The sequence below is a fragment of the Prionailurus bengalensis genome, chromosome B1 (assembly GCF_016509475.1).
Source record: "Prionailurus bengalensis isolate Pbe53 chromosome B1, Fcat_Pben_1.1_paternal_pri, whole genome shotgun sequence".
Taxonomy (NCBI): Eukaryota; Metazoa; Chordata; class Mammalia; order Carnivora; family Felidae; genus Prionailurus; species Prionailurus bengalensis.
Window position 1 is genome coordinate 203,675,700 of NC_057344.1, and position 18,052 is coordinate 203,693,751.

At 66.8% G+C, this 18,052-nt stretch overlaps 1 protein-coding gene and 1 long non-coding RNA gene across 2 annotated transcripts; one reads left to right on the forward strand and one right to left on the reverse strand.

The window, feature by feature from the left end:
• Positions 1–3,213: 3,213 nt before the first annotated feature.
• Positions 3,214–7,774, reverse strand: HMX1 (H6 family homeobox 1). Its single transcript, XM_043573095.1, has 2 exons — positions 7,281–7,774; positions 3,214–4,552 (listed from the first exon to the last, which is right to left on the reverse strand). The coding sequence occupies exons 1-2, from the start codon at positions 7,672–7,674 to the stop codon at positions 3,891–3,893; spliced, it is 1,056 nt and encodes a 351-aa protein (XP_043429030.1). The 5' UTR covers positions 7,675–7,774; the 3' UTR covers positions 3,214–3,890.
• A 561-nt stretch (positions 7,775–8,335) lies between these two features.
• LOC122479098 lies at positions 8,336–17,805 on the forward strand. Its single transcript, XR_006296229.1, has 4 exons — positions 8,336–9,201; positions 15,074–15,276; positions 16,681–16,821; positions 17,160–17,805. It is a non-coding gene; the product is annotated as an uncharacterized LOC122479098 (long non-coding RNA).
• The last annotated feature ends 247 nt before the right edge of the window (positions 17,806–18,052 follow it).

Below are 18,052 nucleotides of genomic sequence, written 5' to 3' on the forward strand. Positions count from 1 at the left end.
GCCAGAAGGCCACTCGGGATGCACGGGAGGGAAACACCTACAGACACTGAAAGGAGAGACAGACCAGGCTCTTGCTGCCTCCCTCTTGACCCCAGCCGACCAGTTCCCTGCCCCTTCTGGGTAGCCGAGTGCTGGGAAACCTCCCACGTGGCCTGGCCAGGCTTGGGGGGAGGCGGCGAGGCCACAGGCCACCTCTGACCTGATGAGAAGGGCCCGAAGGGGATGAGTGGGAGGCGCTGGGGGGGGGGGGACAAAGGCAGGGTTCGAAGTGCAGGGGGTGGGGAACCGCCCACCAGGAGGGCATTGCCACCGTGCTCACCACGCCCTCACCGGGGCTCTGGGGGAGGGGGCCTGGCGTGGCCGGGCACGTGGGTCACACAGGGCAACTATCTGGGGAGAAACAGGGCAGGTGCTTCTGCTTCCGGCACGTCCGACTGTACGTGGATGGCACATAGATGGCCACTCCACACTTGCCTTTGACCCGAGGAATGACCCAAGCCTCTAGTAGAATTTCCCGATGCCCCTTCCGAGGTCCTGGCGCGCCCGGGAGTCGGGGGTGGTGGGGGGTGGGTTCTGGTTCTCCACGTAGCTCTTGTAGGGCCCAGGAGAGGGGCGGACGGCGTGGGTCACTCCCCCAGTCCCACAGCAGCATAGGCCCCAGATGCCGGAGGAGAGTGCCCCTGTGGCCTGGGGAACCTTGACCCTTGCGCAGCTCAGAGAAAGCTACGCCTTTACAGGTTTCAGACCACCCTCCTCACACAGGTCTGCCAAGAGGAAACAGGCCTCGGAGAAGAGAAGGGATTTGTCCAAGGTCACTGAGCGAGTGGGGCGGGGCCAGGTGTCCGGACCCTGCTGGCCCTGCCTGGGCTCAGGGACTCTGCCAGCCGGAGCCCCAGGCGGCCCAGTGTGGCAGGAATCGGGCCTCGCTTTAAGGAGAAAGTGAGGTGGGGGGTTCCGGAAGAGGGGGAGGCAGGTATGGCAGGAAGGGGTCGAAGGCATCCGTCTTCTGCCAGGAGCAGAGCCCACGAGCCCCGGTGATGGATGCTGCTGGAGCTTCGGGCCAGGTGCCTCCCCAGCCTGGTCCCGTGCTTCCTGGGCCGCCTGCGGTTCGCCACTGGCTTGTGCCACCCTCTCTGTGACACCCAGGATGCCGCTCGCTATGGGGTAGAGCCAGCTTCCCGGAGCCCAGCCGGCCTCACCCCGGCTCGGATCCACTGTCTGTCGGGCTCCTGGCTCCCGGCCCTTCCCGCACAGCCAGCGGGCAGCCCCTCTTTCCACCTCCCGGCTTCGTCCGTCCAGAGGAAGGGCCCACAGGCAAGGGAGCCTCTCGACAGCTCAACCTTTGACTGTTCCGGGGAAAGACACAGCCCTTCTCTCTGAATGCACCACATGTGCGGCTGTGACAGCGGGAGGCTGGGTGACCAGGTGGAGGCTCTTGCTTCCTGGTGGGCAGAGGGGAGGTTCTGGACGCGGGGCACCTGCACTCTCCTCTCCCTCCCCCCCCCCCCCCCCGCGCTGGGACTGTGGTTCCGACCAACATGGCCCAGTGGTGAGCACCTTCGGACGGACCACGCCAGCCACAAACAGTCAAATCAAAGGGTTGCAGGTTGCATCGCGCTGATAACCCCTCTGACTTGTAGCATTTGAGATCTACAAGTCCCCTGACCTTGGCGGTCCCTGAGAACCATTTCCTCTCTGTACCACAGACAGGGTGCCTCGAGGAGCGCCAGAACCCCCCCCCCCCCCCGTGCCGGCCTGGCGTGTTTAGGGAAAGAGCACGGCCCCGAGGCCTCTGCGGTGCGGCTGGGTCTGCCAGGCGGAAGGCTGGTCGCATCCTTTGGAGGACTGGCAGCCATGGGTCCACTGGCTTCAAGAGGCCACCACAAAAGCAAGAGAAGAAGAGAGGGCAGGGACCCCAGGGGGAGCCTGAGGCAGGGGTGCGGAGGCCTGCAGCGGGCAGGATGGGAGGGGGAAGGAGGGGAGATGGAGAGACGGTCTGTGCTGCCTTTGCAGAGGCTGCTAGGGGCTTCCTGCCCCCCACTGCCCCCTGTGGCCGCTGACCGGGAACCGGCCTTTGAAAATAACTAGCAGCACATTTGTTTTCTTGAAGTGGATCCTGGAAGTCCCTCCCGAAGTTGAAATGAAACCTAGTTTGGAGAAGAGCAGTGTGGACAGCTTCCCCACGCCAAGCCGGAGGAGAGTCGGCCCAGGAAGGGCTGCAGGGGGCTCGGGAGGCAGCTGGGAATGCACCTGGGGGGCAGGGGCTGTGCTGGGCGAGGGACCCGGAGTGTCTCCCGACGCCCACCCCCTTAGGCTCTGCAGGCACCACGAGCCCCAAGGCACAGACCCAGAGGGGGCACTGGCTGCCCCTGCAGGAGGCCCCACTTTCTGGGACCCAGCCTCAGGGCACTGGGAGCTGGGGGCCGGGAGCTGGATGGCAGGGGTAGACAGACAGATGGACTTCCAGCCCAGGGAAGACCCCAGCGGCGCCTTCTCCCGGGCCGGGCCGTCTGTTGCCTCCGCGGAGGGAGAGCACCGAGCCCCTAGTGTGGCCCGGATGCTGTGCGTCTCAACCCGGGAGGCTGAAGCTGAGGGACAGAGACAGGTTTTCAAGGAGGCCGGACTCTGTTACAGAAGTGACCCTCCCAAACACCCTCACAGGGGACCCTGTATTCACCCCGAAATCCGGTCCTGGGGGGGGGGGTGATGGAAGCTGGCGGCCACCGTAATGCAGGCTATTGGGATAAGCTTTGTTCAGAGCCCATCGGCTCAGTCCCCAGCTTGCCAGAGCCTGCGGATGGCCCAGGGGGACAGGAAGCTGGAGAGCCGCATTTGCCCCCTGACCTTGTTGGGACTGTGTTTTGTTTGGGCCGAAAGAAGAGCGGGTATGCCAGCCGTGACGGTGACTCTCAGCGCTAGTGCAGGACGGGGACTCGGATGTGGGAGCCACATAGCTGGCAGCTGCTTGTGCCAAAGGAGGGTGCCAGCGGGTGCTTCGACTCATGGCTTCGGGTTCTGTGGAGGCCCCAGGACCGTGGGACACAGGACGCTCGGTCCCCTCGTCCTCCCCCACCTGAGGTCCTGCTGGGCCTCCTGTGTGGGGGGGGGGGAAGTCCCCAGACCTGGGCGCCCGAATTGGAAAGAGCTCCAGGAAGGGGGGACAGGCGCTTCTGAGGGGGCCCTGCCCCAGGGACCACACAGCGGCAGAAAGCGTCCAGAAAACGTCCCTTTTATTCCGTTACGAAATAAGTAGATTCGTTTTTAAAAAAGTCTTCGCCAGAAGAACGGGAGGCCGCAGCCGGGAGAGGAGCTCCCGTCCGCCCGGGGCGCAGAGCAGACGGTCTGGCGGAAGGGCCACCTGGCGGGGTCTTCTCCCCGGCCCCTGCACATGGGCGCTCTCCCCGGGGCTCCCCTCTGCTGGACCCACCGGCGAGGCCGTGAGGCTGATCACAGTCCTCCTGAGGCCTGCCTCTGGGCTCCGCGCAGTCCTGGGAAGGGACGTTTGTGTTGGGGGAGGGGGGCGGCGAGACGGGGAGCGGTGGCTTCCAAGCACCTTTGACAGCCCGTTCGCCTGCTTCGGACTGGGCCCGCGCTGGCTGCGAGCGGCTGAGGCCTGGCCTGTGGGGCTCCGGGCCGCCTGCCGGGCGCACTGCCTCTCTGTGATGCCCTCTTCCCTGCCAGGGATCCGGCCTGTTTGGAAGCCGCGGTCGAAGACGCCCCGGTTACATTCTGCACGAGCTTGGGACAGGACTGGGGCCAGGGCGGCAGCCTGCCACGGGGGAGGGGGGGGGGCAGAGGGGCCCTCGGAGCGCCCCGGCCCCCCTCCACGCTTCGCGGGTGCGCCCCAGGGGTCCCCGACGGCCACCCGGAGTGGGCCCAGCGCGTGGGGCTCACACCAGGCCGGGCATCTGCGCCCGAAGGAAGGGCACGGAGGCGGCCGCCGGGAAGGCGGCCAGCGGGTAGGCGAGGGCCCCGGAGAAGCCGAGCAGCGGCGGGGGCGGCGCGGGCGCGGCGGGCGCCAGCGGGAAGGGCAGCGCGGCGGCGGCGGGGGGCCCGGGGGCGGCCGCGGCCGGGGGGCTCTCGTGGTACAGCACCGGCACGCGGACCAGGCGCTGCGCGCCCGGCGGGGACAGGCTGGCCGCCTCCAGCTCGGCCGCCAGCTGCCGCTTCCACTTGTTGCGGCGGTTCTGGAACCAGATCTTGACCTGCGTCTCGGTGAGCTGCAGGGAGGCGGCGAGGCCGGCGCGCTCCGCGCTGCTCAGGTAGCGCTTCAGGTCGAAGGTGGACTCGAGCTGGAAGACCTGGCTGCGCGAGAAGACCGTGCGCGTCTTCTTCTTGCGACCGCCGCCCACGCCGACGCCACCGCCGCGCCCCTCGCCCGCCGCGGCCGGGGCCTCGGCCAGCTGCGCCGCCTCCTCCGCGCCGGCCGCCGGGCCCCGCGCCGCCAACTCCGCCGCCTCTCGCTGCACCGCTCCCGGCCCGGGGCCCCGCTGCCAGGCGCCCTCGGCGCGGCCCATCTCCTCGCCCGTCTCCGGTGAGTCCCGGTCGCTGGCTGCAGGGGAGAGAGGGGCACACGGTCGGTTCCGGGGCTGACGCCCAGACCCAATCTCTGCGGCCGACTCCTCCCCCCACGGGCTCGCCCACAGCTGCAGGCAGGGAAGCGCTCCCTGCACAGGGCCCTGCACCCCGCACCGGGGCCCGCGGCTCTCACCCAGGGGGTGCAGGAAGAGCCGGGAGGAGGTGAGCTGGAGACCAGCAGGCTGGCCGGCTCACTGTCCCTCACGAGTGCACACCCACAATGGAGGACAGAGGAAAGACGAGAAAAAAAAAAGGGGGGGGGAAAGAAAGAAACACAAACACGCGGGCATTAACGCCGAAAGGAGAGCGACTCCCGTAACCACTGGCTCCCTCCGCGCTGAACCACGGGAAGGCCTTGCAGGCACAACAGGGCTGGACGAGAGATGTCCTTCCGAGGCGCCTACGCACTGGAAAACACACGGGTTCCCTGACTGCCCAGCACCCAGGCCCGCACCACGCGTCCCAGACACAGAAGCAGACTTGCAGTGACCCCTCCCCGACCACTCAGAAACGGACGCAGTGTTCCCCTTCCCGCCTGCACAGAAACATCCCAAGACCGAGAACGAACGAAAGCAGACGATCCCCCAGACTCCAGGTGACGCTGGCTGGCCACTCACTCCCCATTTCCTGTACCCCTCACCCAAGTGCCCACAGAGACACACACGCCCGCCCTCCCCCCAGTCGTGCTCAAAGGGAGCACAGACAAATGGGGCTCTGCCCAAACACCCAGCAGCTGCGCGGCATCCCAAGCCTGTGGCTTCGGGGTCACAGAAGGCCACAGGGTTCCTGAGCTCATGCTGCAAATTCTGAGCTTCACCCGAACTCCCACAAGGAGATGCCCCCCAGGGCTGACAAGGGGTGGTCCCTCCCAGGTGAGGGGTCGCCCCGGGGGCCCAGGCGCTTGTCCAGAATCCAGGCCGGCTGGAAATCGGCAGCGGCCAGCCTGCGGGGTCCCAGCCGGGCCCAGGCCGCTTCGTCCTCCGCCTCCCCTGGGCCTGAGGCTCCCGTGCCAAGACGTGGCAGGGGGGCAGTCTAAGCGAAGTGTGGCCCCGCCAGCCCTGGGAAGACAGCGGTGTGGCGGCAACGTGAGCGTCTGTAAGGCCCGCAAACACTGCTGGGATCTTGTGTGTGCTTGGCCATACCCCTGTGCTCACAGAGGTGTGCAGGTCTGCGTGTGCCCCTGGCCAACCCCGGTGTTGTGAGCTTTCTCGGTGCTAACAAGGAGTGGGGTTCCAGGCTGTGTGCCCCTAGATAGTGGAGCCTCTGCCTCCACCCCCTCCCCGACACCCCAAGCCCCCAGACTCACAGAGGCCCCATCGCTACAAGACACCCGGCCAGGCCTGCCAGCCCCGGTGGGAAACCTGGACCCTAACCCGCATCGCACGAAATGGGGAACCACGTCTCCTGGAGCTGCCACCGGGGCCGTAGGCACAGATGAAACTCTGGGGCAAGCTGGGGGACACGTTTCACCCTGCCAGATCTTTTCAGAAACACGGACGGGCACTAAACTTGGTCACCTGATTTCAGGGAAACCACTGAGACCTGGTCCAGCGTAAGTGAGAGGGGTGGGGACCCCAGACTTTCTGGGTATGGGCTCTGAGAGGTGGGTCCCTTTGCAAAACGGTCTCTCCCACTCCAGAGAGGGGCTTTATCCAAGAGGTGAGAGGGGTCTGGTCCACCTACCCCCCCAGCACACACTGATGGATTTCGGAGCAAGAGCCTGTTAAGAGTCCACAGCTGCCTTTACGGTGTGTGCATATATGTGTGTGGGGTGCTGGCCAAGCCTGGGGGCCAGAGTTGGAATGACTTCCTAGTGTTCCTCCCAGGGGTGTTCCTCCAAGGGGCAGGTCCCCGCAGGGGCAGTGACCCCAGGGAGAGGGGGCAGGACTGGGGGGGGGGATGAGTGGCTCTGGGGCTGAGAACCCCCACTCCCAGCCTCTGAGCCCTCAGCGGGGAACAAAGACGTGGAGGGGGAGGGGTAGCAAAGGAAGAGAGCGGAGTGGGGCTGGGGGCTTCAGAAGGGGCGCCTTCTTGCCTGGCACAGCTGCGGCCATGGTGCCCGGGAGGACCAAGGCCAAGGCCCAAGCAGCCCAGGCCCTGTCTGCGGCTCTCTCTGAGGAGATGGGGCAGTGGGGGCACAGATGCTCCTGCCCGTGTGTCCAGCACCCCCCCCCACCCCCAGTCAGTGGCTCCCTCTGCTCCAGCCCCCTTCACGTTGCCCCTTCTGGCTCTGCTGGTCTTCCCTTCTTTTGCTGCCCTCCCGTCTTTCCGCCGAAGCCAGAGGGTCCTGCTGTTACGACTTCCCTTCTCCGGGCTCCCCTCTCCCCACACCCCTCTCCTTCTTCCTCCGTCCTTCCCTCTTCTCCCATCCGACCTGTGCTTTCTTTCTCCCTCGTTCTCCACCCGGCTTCCCTCGCTCTTCGTCCACTGCCTGGTGTCCCCGGTCCCCAGACTCCTCTCCGCGGGCTCTCCAGCCTCCCTGGGACCCGCAGAGTCCGGCCATGGGTGAAGCCCGAGCCCTGCAAAGCCTTCTCCCCGCACGGGGACCCTGACCCAGGGAGTGGACCCCCAAACCCGCCCCCACCAGGGGCTCCGCTGGGGCCCCGCTGCACACAAGAAGGAGGGTGGCCCAGAAAGGCCTCCGACGGACCCAAAGTCCCCGAGCACACCGCCCGGCCCACCCCTCCGGCGCCCTCACTCACTGTCCGGACTGAGGCCGCCTCCGTAGCCGCCGTGCGCCCGAGGGTACCAGCGCGTCGCGCCGCCGCAGCCCAGAGCGTAGGGCGGCCCGGGCCCGGGGGGCGGCCGGGGACCGAGGCCCAACGCGCCGGGCCCGAGCAGCGCCCGCGCCCGCGCCTCCCCGCCGGGCCCCGCGCCCGCGCGCAGCTGCCGCCGCCGCTGCAGCCTCCGCCGCCGCGCCTGCTCCGCGTCCTCGTCCTCCGGGTCGTCGTCGTCCTCCTCCTCGTCCTCGCGGCCGCCGGCGCCCTGGGCCGCGCGCCGGGCGCCCTTGGCCTCGGCCGCCAGCAGGTTCTCGATGAGGAAGGAGGAGGCGCGGGCCGGCGTGGCGCGCCCGGGCTCCGTCAGCTCGTCCGGCATCGCGGCCGCGGGCCCGTCGGGCTCTGCCGGGCTCCTCGGGGTCCCGGGCCCCGCTGGGGACAGGGGCGCGCGGCTCCCCCGGCGCACGCGCGGGCCGGGCCCTGCAGCCGCCGCCGGGAGCGCTGGCGTCGGGCCCCGGCGGGCGGCGGGCGGCGGGCGGCGGCCTCGGCGCGGGGCTGGGCTGGGCCGGGAGCGGGTGCGCGCCGACAGCCGGCCGGGCAGCCGCCTTGCTCGCCTTTCACGTCGCCGCTCTGGTCGCCGCCCGGGCCGGCCCCGCTGGGGGCGGGGAGGGGCGGGGGAGGGGCCAGCGGGGGCGGGGCGGCGCGGGCCGGGCGGGTCGCCGGGTGGGGGGGGGGGCAGCGTGGGGTGGGGGCCCCCGAGTGCGGCCGCGGCCCGGAGACGCCGCCGGGACCCGGGCGCGCGGGCGGTCGCGCGGCCGAGGCGGGTGTGGGGTGGGGTGGGGGGAGGGTGGGGGCGGCCGCGGGGAGCCCGGGCCGGGGGTCGCGGCCGGGCGGGCCCCGCGTGATCCACCGCCCGGGCCCGTGCCGCCCCCGCGCCGGGGGGTGGGAGGGGGCGTGGCCTCGGCCGGGCGGCAGCCCATTGGCCGCGGGGCCCCGGAGAGAGCCGTGCTGGCCAATCAGCGCCCGGCCACGGCCGTAATTGCCTCGCGGCGGGGCGAGCGCTGCGCCGGGCGTGAGTGAGTGTGCGCGCGCTCGCGAGCGTGGTATGTGCGGGTGTGCGCGCGTGGGGAGGTGCGCGTGCGAGCGGGGCGTGAAGACCCCGCGACTTCCAAGCACCGCCAGAGGCCGGGCCACAGCCGGCTTCAGGGCTGCGAGGCTGCGGCCGGTTTCGGTGCCCACGCGTAATAAAGTGTTTTCAGTGCCCCGGGGTAGGGGGGGGTGCATGGAACCCTCTCGTTCCCGGGCTCAGCCTCAGAGCGTAAGGAGGTGTTCGCCCCCACCCCCACTCCTGTGGCCCCGCCCGCTGCGCGCCCGAGGTCCCGCTCCCGGAGAGCGGGTCCCCGCCGTCCCGCTCCCCGGGAGGCTCGGGCCTTAGGAAGGGGGTGGGGGCGAGAGCCAGTGCCCCTGGCCGCTCAGGTCTTGGGGGTCAGGCCCCATCCCTCACGGAGCCTCCGTTTCTAGACTCTGAACCCGTGGGGAGTCTCCTCCGGTTCCTGCAGCGGGGAGCGCGGCGACAGAAATGCGTCCCGGGCCACGCCGCCACCTCGGGGCTGTGTCAGCTCCGCCCGGGAGCAGGTGACGGCCCAGCCACCGGGTCGCAGCGCGGTCGCGCGGGTGGAGCCGGCTTCACCGGACGCGGGTTTTCTCCGAGAGAGGGCAACATCCCGCCTCCCAGTGCCAGCCGGGGTGGCCCCTGTCCAACCGCGTGCTGCCCGCGTTCTCCCGGGACGGCTGCAGGCCGGCTCCCGGCGCTCCGAGTTTCAGATCAGCCACGGCGGCCGGGAGCATCAACCCCATTTTCCAGAGGGGAAAACAGAGGCGAGGCGAGGAGAGACCACACCGTGTGGTAAGTGGCTCTGGCAGGCCTGAATTCCGGCGTTCGGGGCCTGGGGTCGGACGGGGGAGCGGAGTGGCAAGGCCGCGGAGCCGGCCCGGAGGAGGCGTAGCCCGCGGGATTCTGCCGGCCTGCAGCCGCGGAGGTGAAACGCTGCGCACCCGTGTGCCTTTTCTGGAGTGCCTGCAGGAGCCGGCTTGCCCTGGCCCGTCTCACCAGCCCCTGGTTTTCTCCCCGCGGCTGATGGGAAGGACCTCTGGGGGGTTAGGGGGTTTCTGCAGCCTCAGGAACCAGATGCCGGGCCCATCTTCTCTGGCCTTCACATCGGGCCCCAGAAGGGGCAAAGCCTGGCGGTGACAGGGGCTCTCCCCAGCCTGGAGGCAGACACGGAGATGAGGGCTCTTCCCCCCTTTTTGTAGATGAGGACGCTGTGCAAGAGTGGAGAGAGCTGGGGTCTCCAAGTATTACACTCTGGGGGCTCCTGGGGTCAGGGAGACTCCAAGGGGTCGGAGCCGGAAGGGGCTGAGCCAAGGGGAGAGCTGGCAACCCCAGTCGTTTGGGAAGAGAAGTGCCAGCCGGGTGGGTGGGAGCTGACCACAGGGTCTAATCAGAGGGCATTTCTGAGAGTCGGGGAAACTGAGGCCCGAGAGGTGCCCAGATAAGAAGACAATGGCTGTGGGGACGTAACCACCCACTTTAGGGGAGCTGTCCTGGGCCCTCCTTCAGCACACTTCTCGAACCTCAAGCCTGAGAGGCTGGTGCCCTCACTGCCATGATTTCCAAGCGTGGGGGCTTCCTCCGGAGTCTGGGTTCAGTTCTCTCTGCTCTCCAGTTGTGTGGCCCGGGGCAGGGGCTGGGGCGCCTCGCCTCACATCCTGTTTCTTGTGAACCTCTGGGAGTCAGCGCCCCGCGGTGACAGGCTGTGGGGAGGAGGGCTGGGTGCGCCCAGGCGGGGGACCCAAGCCTCAGTGCTCTCTTGCCAGGGTCGCCCCCCTGCCTCTGCTGCACCGCCGGGTCGGGGACGGGCTGAAAGCTAGCGGCGGAGGAGCGTGGGCCTTCTCCTGTCTCCCACACGGGCCTTGTGGGGGTTGCAGAGGGCGCTTCCCTGACGCGGGCACGGGGCAGCGGCTGGGGCGCCCGGCGCCGGGTCCCCGAGACGGTCACGACAACGGTGACGGCCGAGCTCCAGCGCGCAAGGCGGGCAGTGCAGAGCCGCAGATGGTCGCCGCTGGGCCGTGGGGTCGGCCAGGGAGGCGAGAGGTCGCCCGCCGCGTAGCGCTTGCCCAGGCCTCCCGCCGCTGTGCACAGGGCCGGTCCCAGAGCCGGAGCGGAGGGCAGCCCAGCATCGAGGTGGGAGGAGAGGCCAGTTCTGAGACAGGACCGTCTGCAGAGGCGGGAACCGGGGATCGCCACCACCGAGGCTGTCTGCGTTCAGACCCGCGGGCAGCTCTGAGGGGCTGGCCCTTCTCCGGCCCGGACGGTCTCCGGCACTCGTCCCTGGGGGCGCTGTCTGGAGACTGCCGCCACCGCCTAGGGCCCTGAGCCCAGGTTCTGGCGCTCAGAGGGCCAGAGCTCACGTTTGCCATCCCCTGTGGGCAGGCTCTGGGCAGAGAGACTCCTGGGGCAGAAAAGTAGAGCGTGCCTGTGTCTCCGTGTCTGTGAGGCACCCCGCAGCCGCCCCCGCTTATTTCTTCTCTGTCCATTCCTGTCCTTCCTTCCCCCCTCTGGGTCTCTCTCTCTCTCTCCCCTGTGCAGTGGGACCACGGTGGGATCCCAGCAAACCGTCCTAGAGGACGCTGGGTGGTCTTCTCAGCTGGACAGTGAGCAGGGGCTGTGCCCTGGCACCTGTGTCCCAAGTGCCTAGCTCAGAGCTGGTCGTCAACGTGGGAATAATCCCGGAAGGTCCCATCGGGAGTCAGCAACCTGCAGCCGGTCTCCACCTGCTTTGTTTGGTCTTAATAAGCTATTTGGGGGGGGGGTTGGAATAATTTCAGGGAATGTCCACTTAAATTTTTTTAATGTTTACTTACTTTTGAGAGAGGGAGAGAAGAACGTGAGTGGGGAAGGGACAGAGACACAGAATCCCAAGCAGGCTCCAGGCTCAGGCTCGGAGCTGTCAGCACGGAGCCTGACGCAGGGGCTCGAACTCACAAACTGCGAGGTCACGACCTGGGCCGAAGTCGGATGCGTAAGCGACTGAGCCCCCCCGGGCGCCCCCGGGAATGTCCACTTTTGAATTACAGTTCGTCTTACTTGTGCTTCCGTCCTCGCTCACCCCTATCCCTTTGGCCTTAGCTCACCCTCATGCCCGCCGCACCCCCACCCCGTGCTCTTGTGTATCTCCGCTGTCCCTTATTCCCCCCCCCAAAGTAGAAGCTTGAGATCCGTGCCGATCCGCGTGGCACGGATTTGTAAATCACTGGGTACTGACCCAGCCGCCGTGCCGCCTTGTCCTGGTTATTATGGCTGCATCACACACTTCCCCGAAACTTAGGGGTATACAACAACCATGTGGGGTCTGGGGCTTGGGATGCCTTGCCTCCTGTGCATGATGTTGGGGCCTTGGCGGGAACGCTCGAAGACTTAAACAGACGCATCTGAAGCCCGGTGGCTCATTTATCTGGGACTGAGGCTGGGTCTCCTCCGCGAGACCTGGCTTCCACGCCACTTGGGTTCCCAGACCCAACGTGGAGGGGCTGAGGGGGAGGGAGAGGGGTGTGAGAGGGGAGAGTGAGGGGGAGGGGGAAGGAGGAGGGAGGAGGTGCAGGGGAGGGAGAAGGAGAGGGGTGGAGAGCCAGCCCTCCCGCCGTGATCGTGCGTATCACGGGGAGGGGCAGACCTGCCCGTCTTTCTGAGAGTGGTGTAGGGGTGCGTGCCCCCAGATGGCGCTCCCGGGTGAGGGTCTGGACAGATGCGCCATCACTCAGCACCTCAGAAAGACTGTTCGGAGCAGCCCTCCCCGTGTCCCTGCCCTCACCAGCACTTGCTCATACCCGACTTTCCTCTGTGGCCCTGTGACGTGTGTGTGTGGGTGGGTGGGGGGAGCCAGGTTGTTTTAGGTAGCAGTTCTCTGGTTATTCCTAGCATGAGGTCGCTGCACACCAGGGGCAGGGGTGTGAAGGGGGACCTGCTGCCAGGGAGGAGAGAGTGGGGATGGGTTACAGTTGAGAGGGCTTGTGTGCGGAGAGCTAGAGCATAGGGTTCTTAGTTTGCAGAGCAACAGGGAGCCACTGAAGGTTGTATAACCAGGGAGGTGTCAGGGCTAAAGCAGAGCCGTAGGAGTAGGCTGGAAGTGATGGCAGAGTGGACGAGAGATGGCCAAGCCCAAGGGAGGGTCCGAGTGGGGGCAGCGGTCGTGCCGAGAGGCCCCGTCTCCAGGGTCCGTCAGCGGGTGCGGGGGGGCCCGAGTGGGGCCGCGGGCAGAGCCCCGGTGCCTCCTTACCGGCCTGTCAGATGATCTGCTCCCCACATCACAGCCAGCGCGAAGTGTCCTTGCAGCTGTCCGGATGCGCAGCCAGGCACTGAGCTCAGCTGCTGAGCCCCCCTCCGTGGCCATGGGCCCGACCCTGCCCCGACACCCCTGCTGGGAAGCGAGGATAACGGAGTCCACCGCGAGGGGCTGGTGGGGGAGATCATGGCGCAGGCAGGTCTTTGGTGCGTAATCCAAATGTTTGCTCTCAGAAAGACCAAATGTCTGAAAATTATTCGGGCTGCGTTTGAGGCTCGAGCCACATCCCTCCTTGCGAAAGTCCCCCGTCTGAAGCACTCGAAAGAGGAAGCTAATTTTCGTAAGGCGTCAAGGGGATGGTTCCCAGAGTTCCCCTCCCTGGGGTGGGTTAGGGAGAAGATGGGGGGGGAGGAGGAGGGAGTGGGGGGAGGGGAGAGCAGGGGTGGGAGGAACAAGATGGCATCCCGGGCACCGTAGCCCGTGGAGCAGGGGGGTGCGAGCATCACCCTGCCAACAGCCAGTCCTGAAGACACCCCCTCCCCACGGAAGCGCCCGGAAGGGGCCCAGCCCTTCCCACTGACAGCTCGCGTGAGAGGGGCCAGGTGAAAAGATGTGCCAACCCCTGTCCCCTTGGCGGGGTCAGCGGCCCTGACAGAGCCCCCCTGGGAATGGGGAGCCGTGCGAAGAGGCACCTCCATCTCCAACCGTCAGTCAGGGCCTTTGCGGGGAGCATCCGCCTGGGCCAGAGCCGGGCCGGCCCCCTCTGCTCACCCCTACCCCAGGCTTGGTGGCCGCGTCCCGTCCTGTCCTGTCCTCTCTTGGGGTGAGCGCCCACCTGATTCCCGCGCCTCCCCCCGCCCCAGAGCAGACGCCCCCGAACCCTGGACCTTGCTGATAACTCTCACTCACGAGGCGGTATGTTTTCTCCCCAACGTTTTATTCTGAAAACTTTCAAACGTGCGAAAGTTGCAAGAATTGGCCAGAGAACACCCAAATGCCTACATCTAGATTCTTCCCGTTAGCACGTTTGCTTTTCCACATCTGCCCGTCTATCCGGCCCTCCATCCACCCGTCAGGTTGTTTGTTTGTTTTTTTTCTCAGCACATTTCAGGGCCATGTGAGAATTTGGGTCCCAGCCCTGCAGAGCGCCCACCGCTGGGACCCAGCGAGCAGCACTTTCTCCCCCGGGAAATGCGCATAACCGGGCTCCCTGGGGCCGGGAGACACTGTCTCCAAAACTGCTGCTCCAGAAAACACCCCTTGGCTGGACATGTCAGGACTGTTCTGGAGCGTGATGATGTGTTGCAAGGTTGCACCTGGCCAGATGCTGCCGGTTCCTGCCTCAATAAAGACCTGTGACGCTGTGGTCTCTGAGGCTCAGGGGGGCAGGCACGGCTGGGTCCAGTATGAAGGGGACCGTCCGGGGGAGGCGGGGCTTGGTTTCCTCAATGGAGCAGACTTGTGCTCAGAGTTACCTCCCAGCCACTGGGGACCCTCAGACAGCTTGGGCTGCTCGTGACCTTGATCGGAAGTGACTTGGAGAAATGAGTCTGGAATAAGGGCGGGGACCACAGTGTGGGGAACCTCTTCCCAGGAGCTGGGGGGGGCGAGTTTCTGGAAACCTCAGCCGGCCAGCGGCAGCGTGGGAACCCCACGGTCTGGCGGGCTCGCCCCTTTTGGTCCTGGAACGGATGGCCCAGCAGGCCGCGTTTGTGGCCCACCCCCATGCAGGGTGCCAGCTGGAGCCTCTTCCCAGGAACGCCCCCCTACACTGCTCGGTGTCCCTGCCGCAGGGCCCCACCCCTCACCCTCCCCACACACAGTAGTGGGTCCCACGCCCAGCCCAGCGGGTTCAGCGAGCACTTCCCGGAGCCCCAGCTGTGGGCAGGCCCCCGTCTGGGGCTTCATACGTGTGACCTCACGACGCTCACAACCCCCCCTCCCCCAGAAAGACCGTGGGCAGGGCTGTGGACCACCCGGAGGTAACTCACTGCCACAGGCCACGATGGAGAACCACCGAGAGCCCACGCGGGGAGCTGGCTATGTAAATAGTACGGTGATTCCTCGCCACGCTGCCTCCTCCTGCAGCCTGAGATAGAAGGGGGTGCTCTCGATAGCGGACCCCCACCTGCGGGAATGGGGGGGAAGGAAGCAAGCCAGAGCACAGAAGGTGAGAAATTGGGGGGGGCAAGTACCATGAGGTCCATATACACACACACCCCCACATAAGGTATGTTCGCTTATACTCCCCTGCGCCCGCTTCTGTGAGGGGCTAAATCGCGTCCCCCCGAAATTCCTGTGTTGAAGCCTTAACCCCCAGTGCCTCAGAATGTGACCCGAGCTGGGGACAGAGTCCTGAGATTTGGGGGCAGGTGTAATTAGTTAAGATGACGTCACACTGGAGTCGCCGAGCCTCTGATCCTGGTGTCCTTCTAGAAAGAGCACGCTGGAGAGGCAGACGCACGGGGGCGGCCCAGGGAGGACTGGAGGACTGGGCCCACACCCCACCGGGAGCCTTCCGGGGGGCGCGGCCCCGGGACACCCCCATCTCGGACTTCCGGACTCCAGAGCTGAGGGACAGTCGCCCTCTGCCGTCCTGAGCCCCCCAGCGTGTGGCCCTGAGTTCCAGCAGCCCCCGCGTGAGTACAAAGAAATGGAGAAAGACGTCCCCAAAGTGATCCCCTGGGGGGGGAAGAGTGGTGAGGGTCATCCTGCTGGGGCCACCCCGCGGTGGAATGGGGGGGAGGGTGTGGGGGAGAGGTCGGGGGACCCCGGGGGGGGGCGGAGGGGGCCGGCGAGGTCAGGACTGTCTGGGCACCGAGCCCCCGACCCAGGGAAGCAGGGGCCGAGGGAGCCCCCCCCGAGGCCGGCCCCTGGGCCACACGGATGAGGGCGTCCCCGAGGGCCCCCCCCGGCCCAGGCAAGGCGCCTGCCCCGCTCCCCCGGCCCTCCGGGGCCCTCACCCCAATCTCTTTCCACCGCAGAAGAACTTGCGTATCGTATAAATAATACATGCCCGGCACGGAGGATCTGGAAATGTGAAAAGTCCGCGATGATGTAAAGGAGATAATGCGGGCCATCTGGACACCCGCCACCCCGAGACCCGCCCCTAGGGCTCCGCCGCCCCCCGGCTTCTCCTGCGCCCCTTCGGGCGCACGGCCACCCCCCACGTCCCCCGCTCACTTCCAGCCACGCCCCGCACACTCGCCCCCACCCCTCACACCCCCACGCCCCCCCCCACGCCTGCACACTCAATCTGCTCCCGTCACACATCCACAGCCTCACACACACGCACCTACTTGTACACGCTCACGCAATCTACAAACACGTATAACACGCATGCACACCCGCTCTCACCCCCGTCCGCCCCCCACGCTCACAGACAAGTGCCTACCCACACCCACACGCACACCTGTCCCCATACACCCTCACGCATCTGCACACCCCTCCACGCCTCCACACGGCCACCCTCACAGCACGCCCCCCACCCCCGCACCCACACATCTGTCCCTTGCACGCACAGGTGGACGCCCTGTCCGTGCCCCTTGGCCCTTGCGCCGTCTTGGGCTCACGTGCATTCTGCCGTGGTCGCCCTCAGTGTCCGCCCCCCACAGCTTGTGCCCCTGCAAACCCACGCCGCCCACCTGGGGGGCACCTCCCCCCTCCCCCGCGGACCCACTCAACCCCACGCAGACCCGCGGAGACACAGACGTGCGTGGCGGCAACGGCAGAGGCCCTAGGGTTTCGGAGTCGCCGCTCGACGCGGGCTCCGTCCGGGGCGTGACTTCGTGCGCGGCTCGGCTGTCCCCCGCGTGGCGGCTGCGCCCATCCCCTGGCGGGTGGGCCGCACCCTCCCCCGTCTTCCTTTCCTAGTGTCCGCCTTCACGGGGCGCTGGGTTTGCGTCCTCTCCCGCGGGAGCGTGTCCCTGTCCCCTTCGGTGTGGCTCCCTCTGTTGCTATGGGACAAAACCCCGCAGCAGGACTCAGGGGCCCAGTAGCACGTGCGTGTGCCACTGATACGCTTTTCCACCCTGCTTTTCCAGCCGGCTGCCGCGCCTCACACCTGCACCAGCCCCGAACGGGGCGCCTCTCCTCCGCACCCCTGCCGACAGGCCGCGTACCTCCTTTTTCTTTCTTTCTTTCTTTTTTTTTGCCAGACGAATGGGCATACAGCGGCACCTAAGGTGAGGGACTGTCCCTGCCCCTCGCCTTCGTCACCCCCCACCGGGCCCCCATGTGGGTGGACGGGCAGTTTAGACCCGGAAAGGGAGCACTGCATTTGGAGTCCGGCCAGCGCACACAGCTGCTGTGTGCTGATGAGATTATACCTTCTCCTCCCTCCTCCTGCCCCCTCTGAGCCCGGTCCGCCCACCCCACGCTCGCCCCCTCGGACCCCGATCAGTGACATTGCCATCAGCAGGCACCACTGCCCCCCAGCCTCCTAGCCCCTGGCCCAAGGCTCCGAGCCCCCCCCCCCCCCGGGGAGAGGCAGTCAGCACCCCGCTCACCCCGGTCCAGTGAGCCTTCTTGCCCGACGCTGCTCCAGACGGTTCGGCCGGCCGGGACTGGAGGCTCGGCCCGGGGAGACCCTACCGACGCCAGCTCCTCGTCCGAGATGCTCTCCCGCCGTGCCGGGTCTCGCTGCAGGGCCTGCTCGGAACATCCGCTCCGCCCTTGGCAGAAGCTTGATACCTCAAGTGTCACAAAGATCTTGAAGGAGAGGAGGCTCGGGTTTCCTCCCCGGCCCCGCCCGAGCTCTGTGGGGCTGCGAGCCCCCCCCCCCCGCCCGGCCACCAGCATTCCTGTGGGGGCGCCCGGCCCTGGCCACGCTACTAAATCACAAACTGGGCCGCTTAAAACAACAGAAATGGATTGTCTCAGAGTCCAGGGGGCCAGAAGTCCGACATCGGTGTTGCTGGGCCGAAATCAGGTGTCCACACGGTCGTGCCCCTCTGGGGCTCTAGGCAGTGATGGGCTTGTGGCCGCCCTGCCCCACCTCTGCCTCTGTCTTCCCTCTGTGTGTGTGTGTGTGTGTGTGTGTGTGTGTGTGATCTCTGTCTCCCGTTTATTAGCATACATGTAATTGCATTTAAGGCCCATGTGGGTAATCCTGGATAATCTCCACATCCTCAACTAATCACAGCTACAAAGACCGTTTTGGCACCCAAGGTCACGTGTGTGTTTTCTGGGATTAGGACTGCCGTCTCTGGGGGACGTCATTCAGCCCACGACGCCACCTACGTCCTCACCAGCCCCCAGTGCAGCAGCTTGGGCCGGGGTCCCTCCACACTTACCGGGGACACCGGTCATTTGCTCTTTGGGCCTGGGTGAGGCAAGCCAGAAAGCGGGCTTTAAGCCACGCCTGGACATCATCCTGGAAAATTAACTCAGAGGGAGGGTCCCGAACAACGGCTC

Bases quoted from the DNA above. Each gene is read 5' to 3' on its own strand.
- HMX1 (XM_043573095.1), bottom strand. From the start codon at position 7,674: ATGCCGGACGAGCTGACGGAGCCCGGGCGCGCCACGCCGGCCCGCGCC. The intron at 4,553-7,280 runs GTGAGTGAGGGC...TCTCCCCTGCAG, and splicing joins AGGCGGCCTCAGTCCGGACA to CCAGCGACCGGGACTCACCG.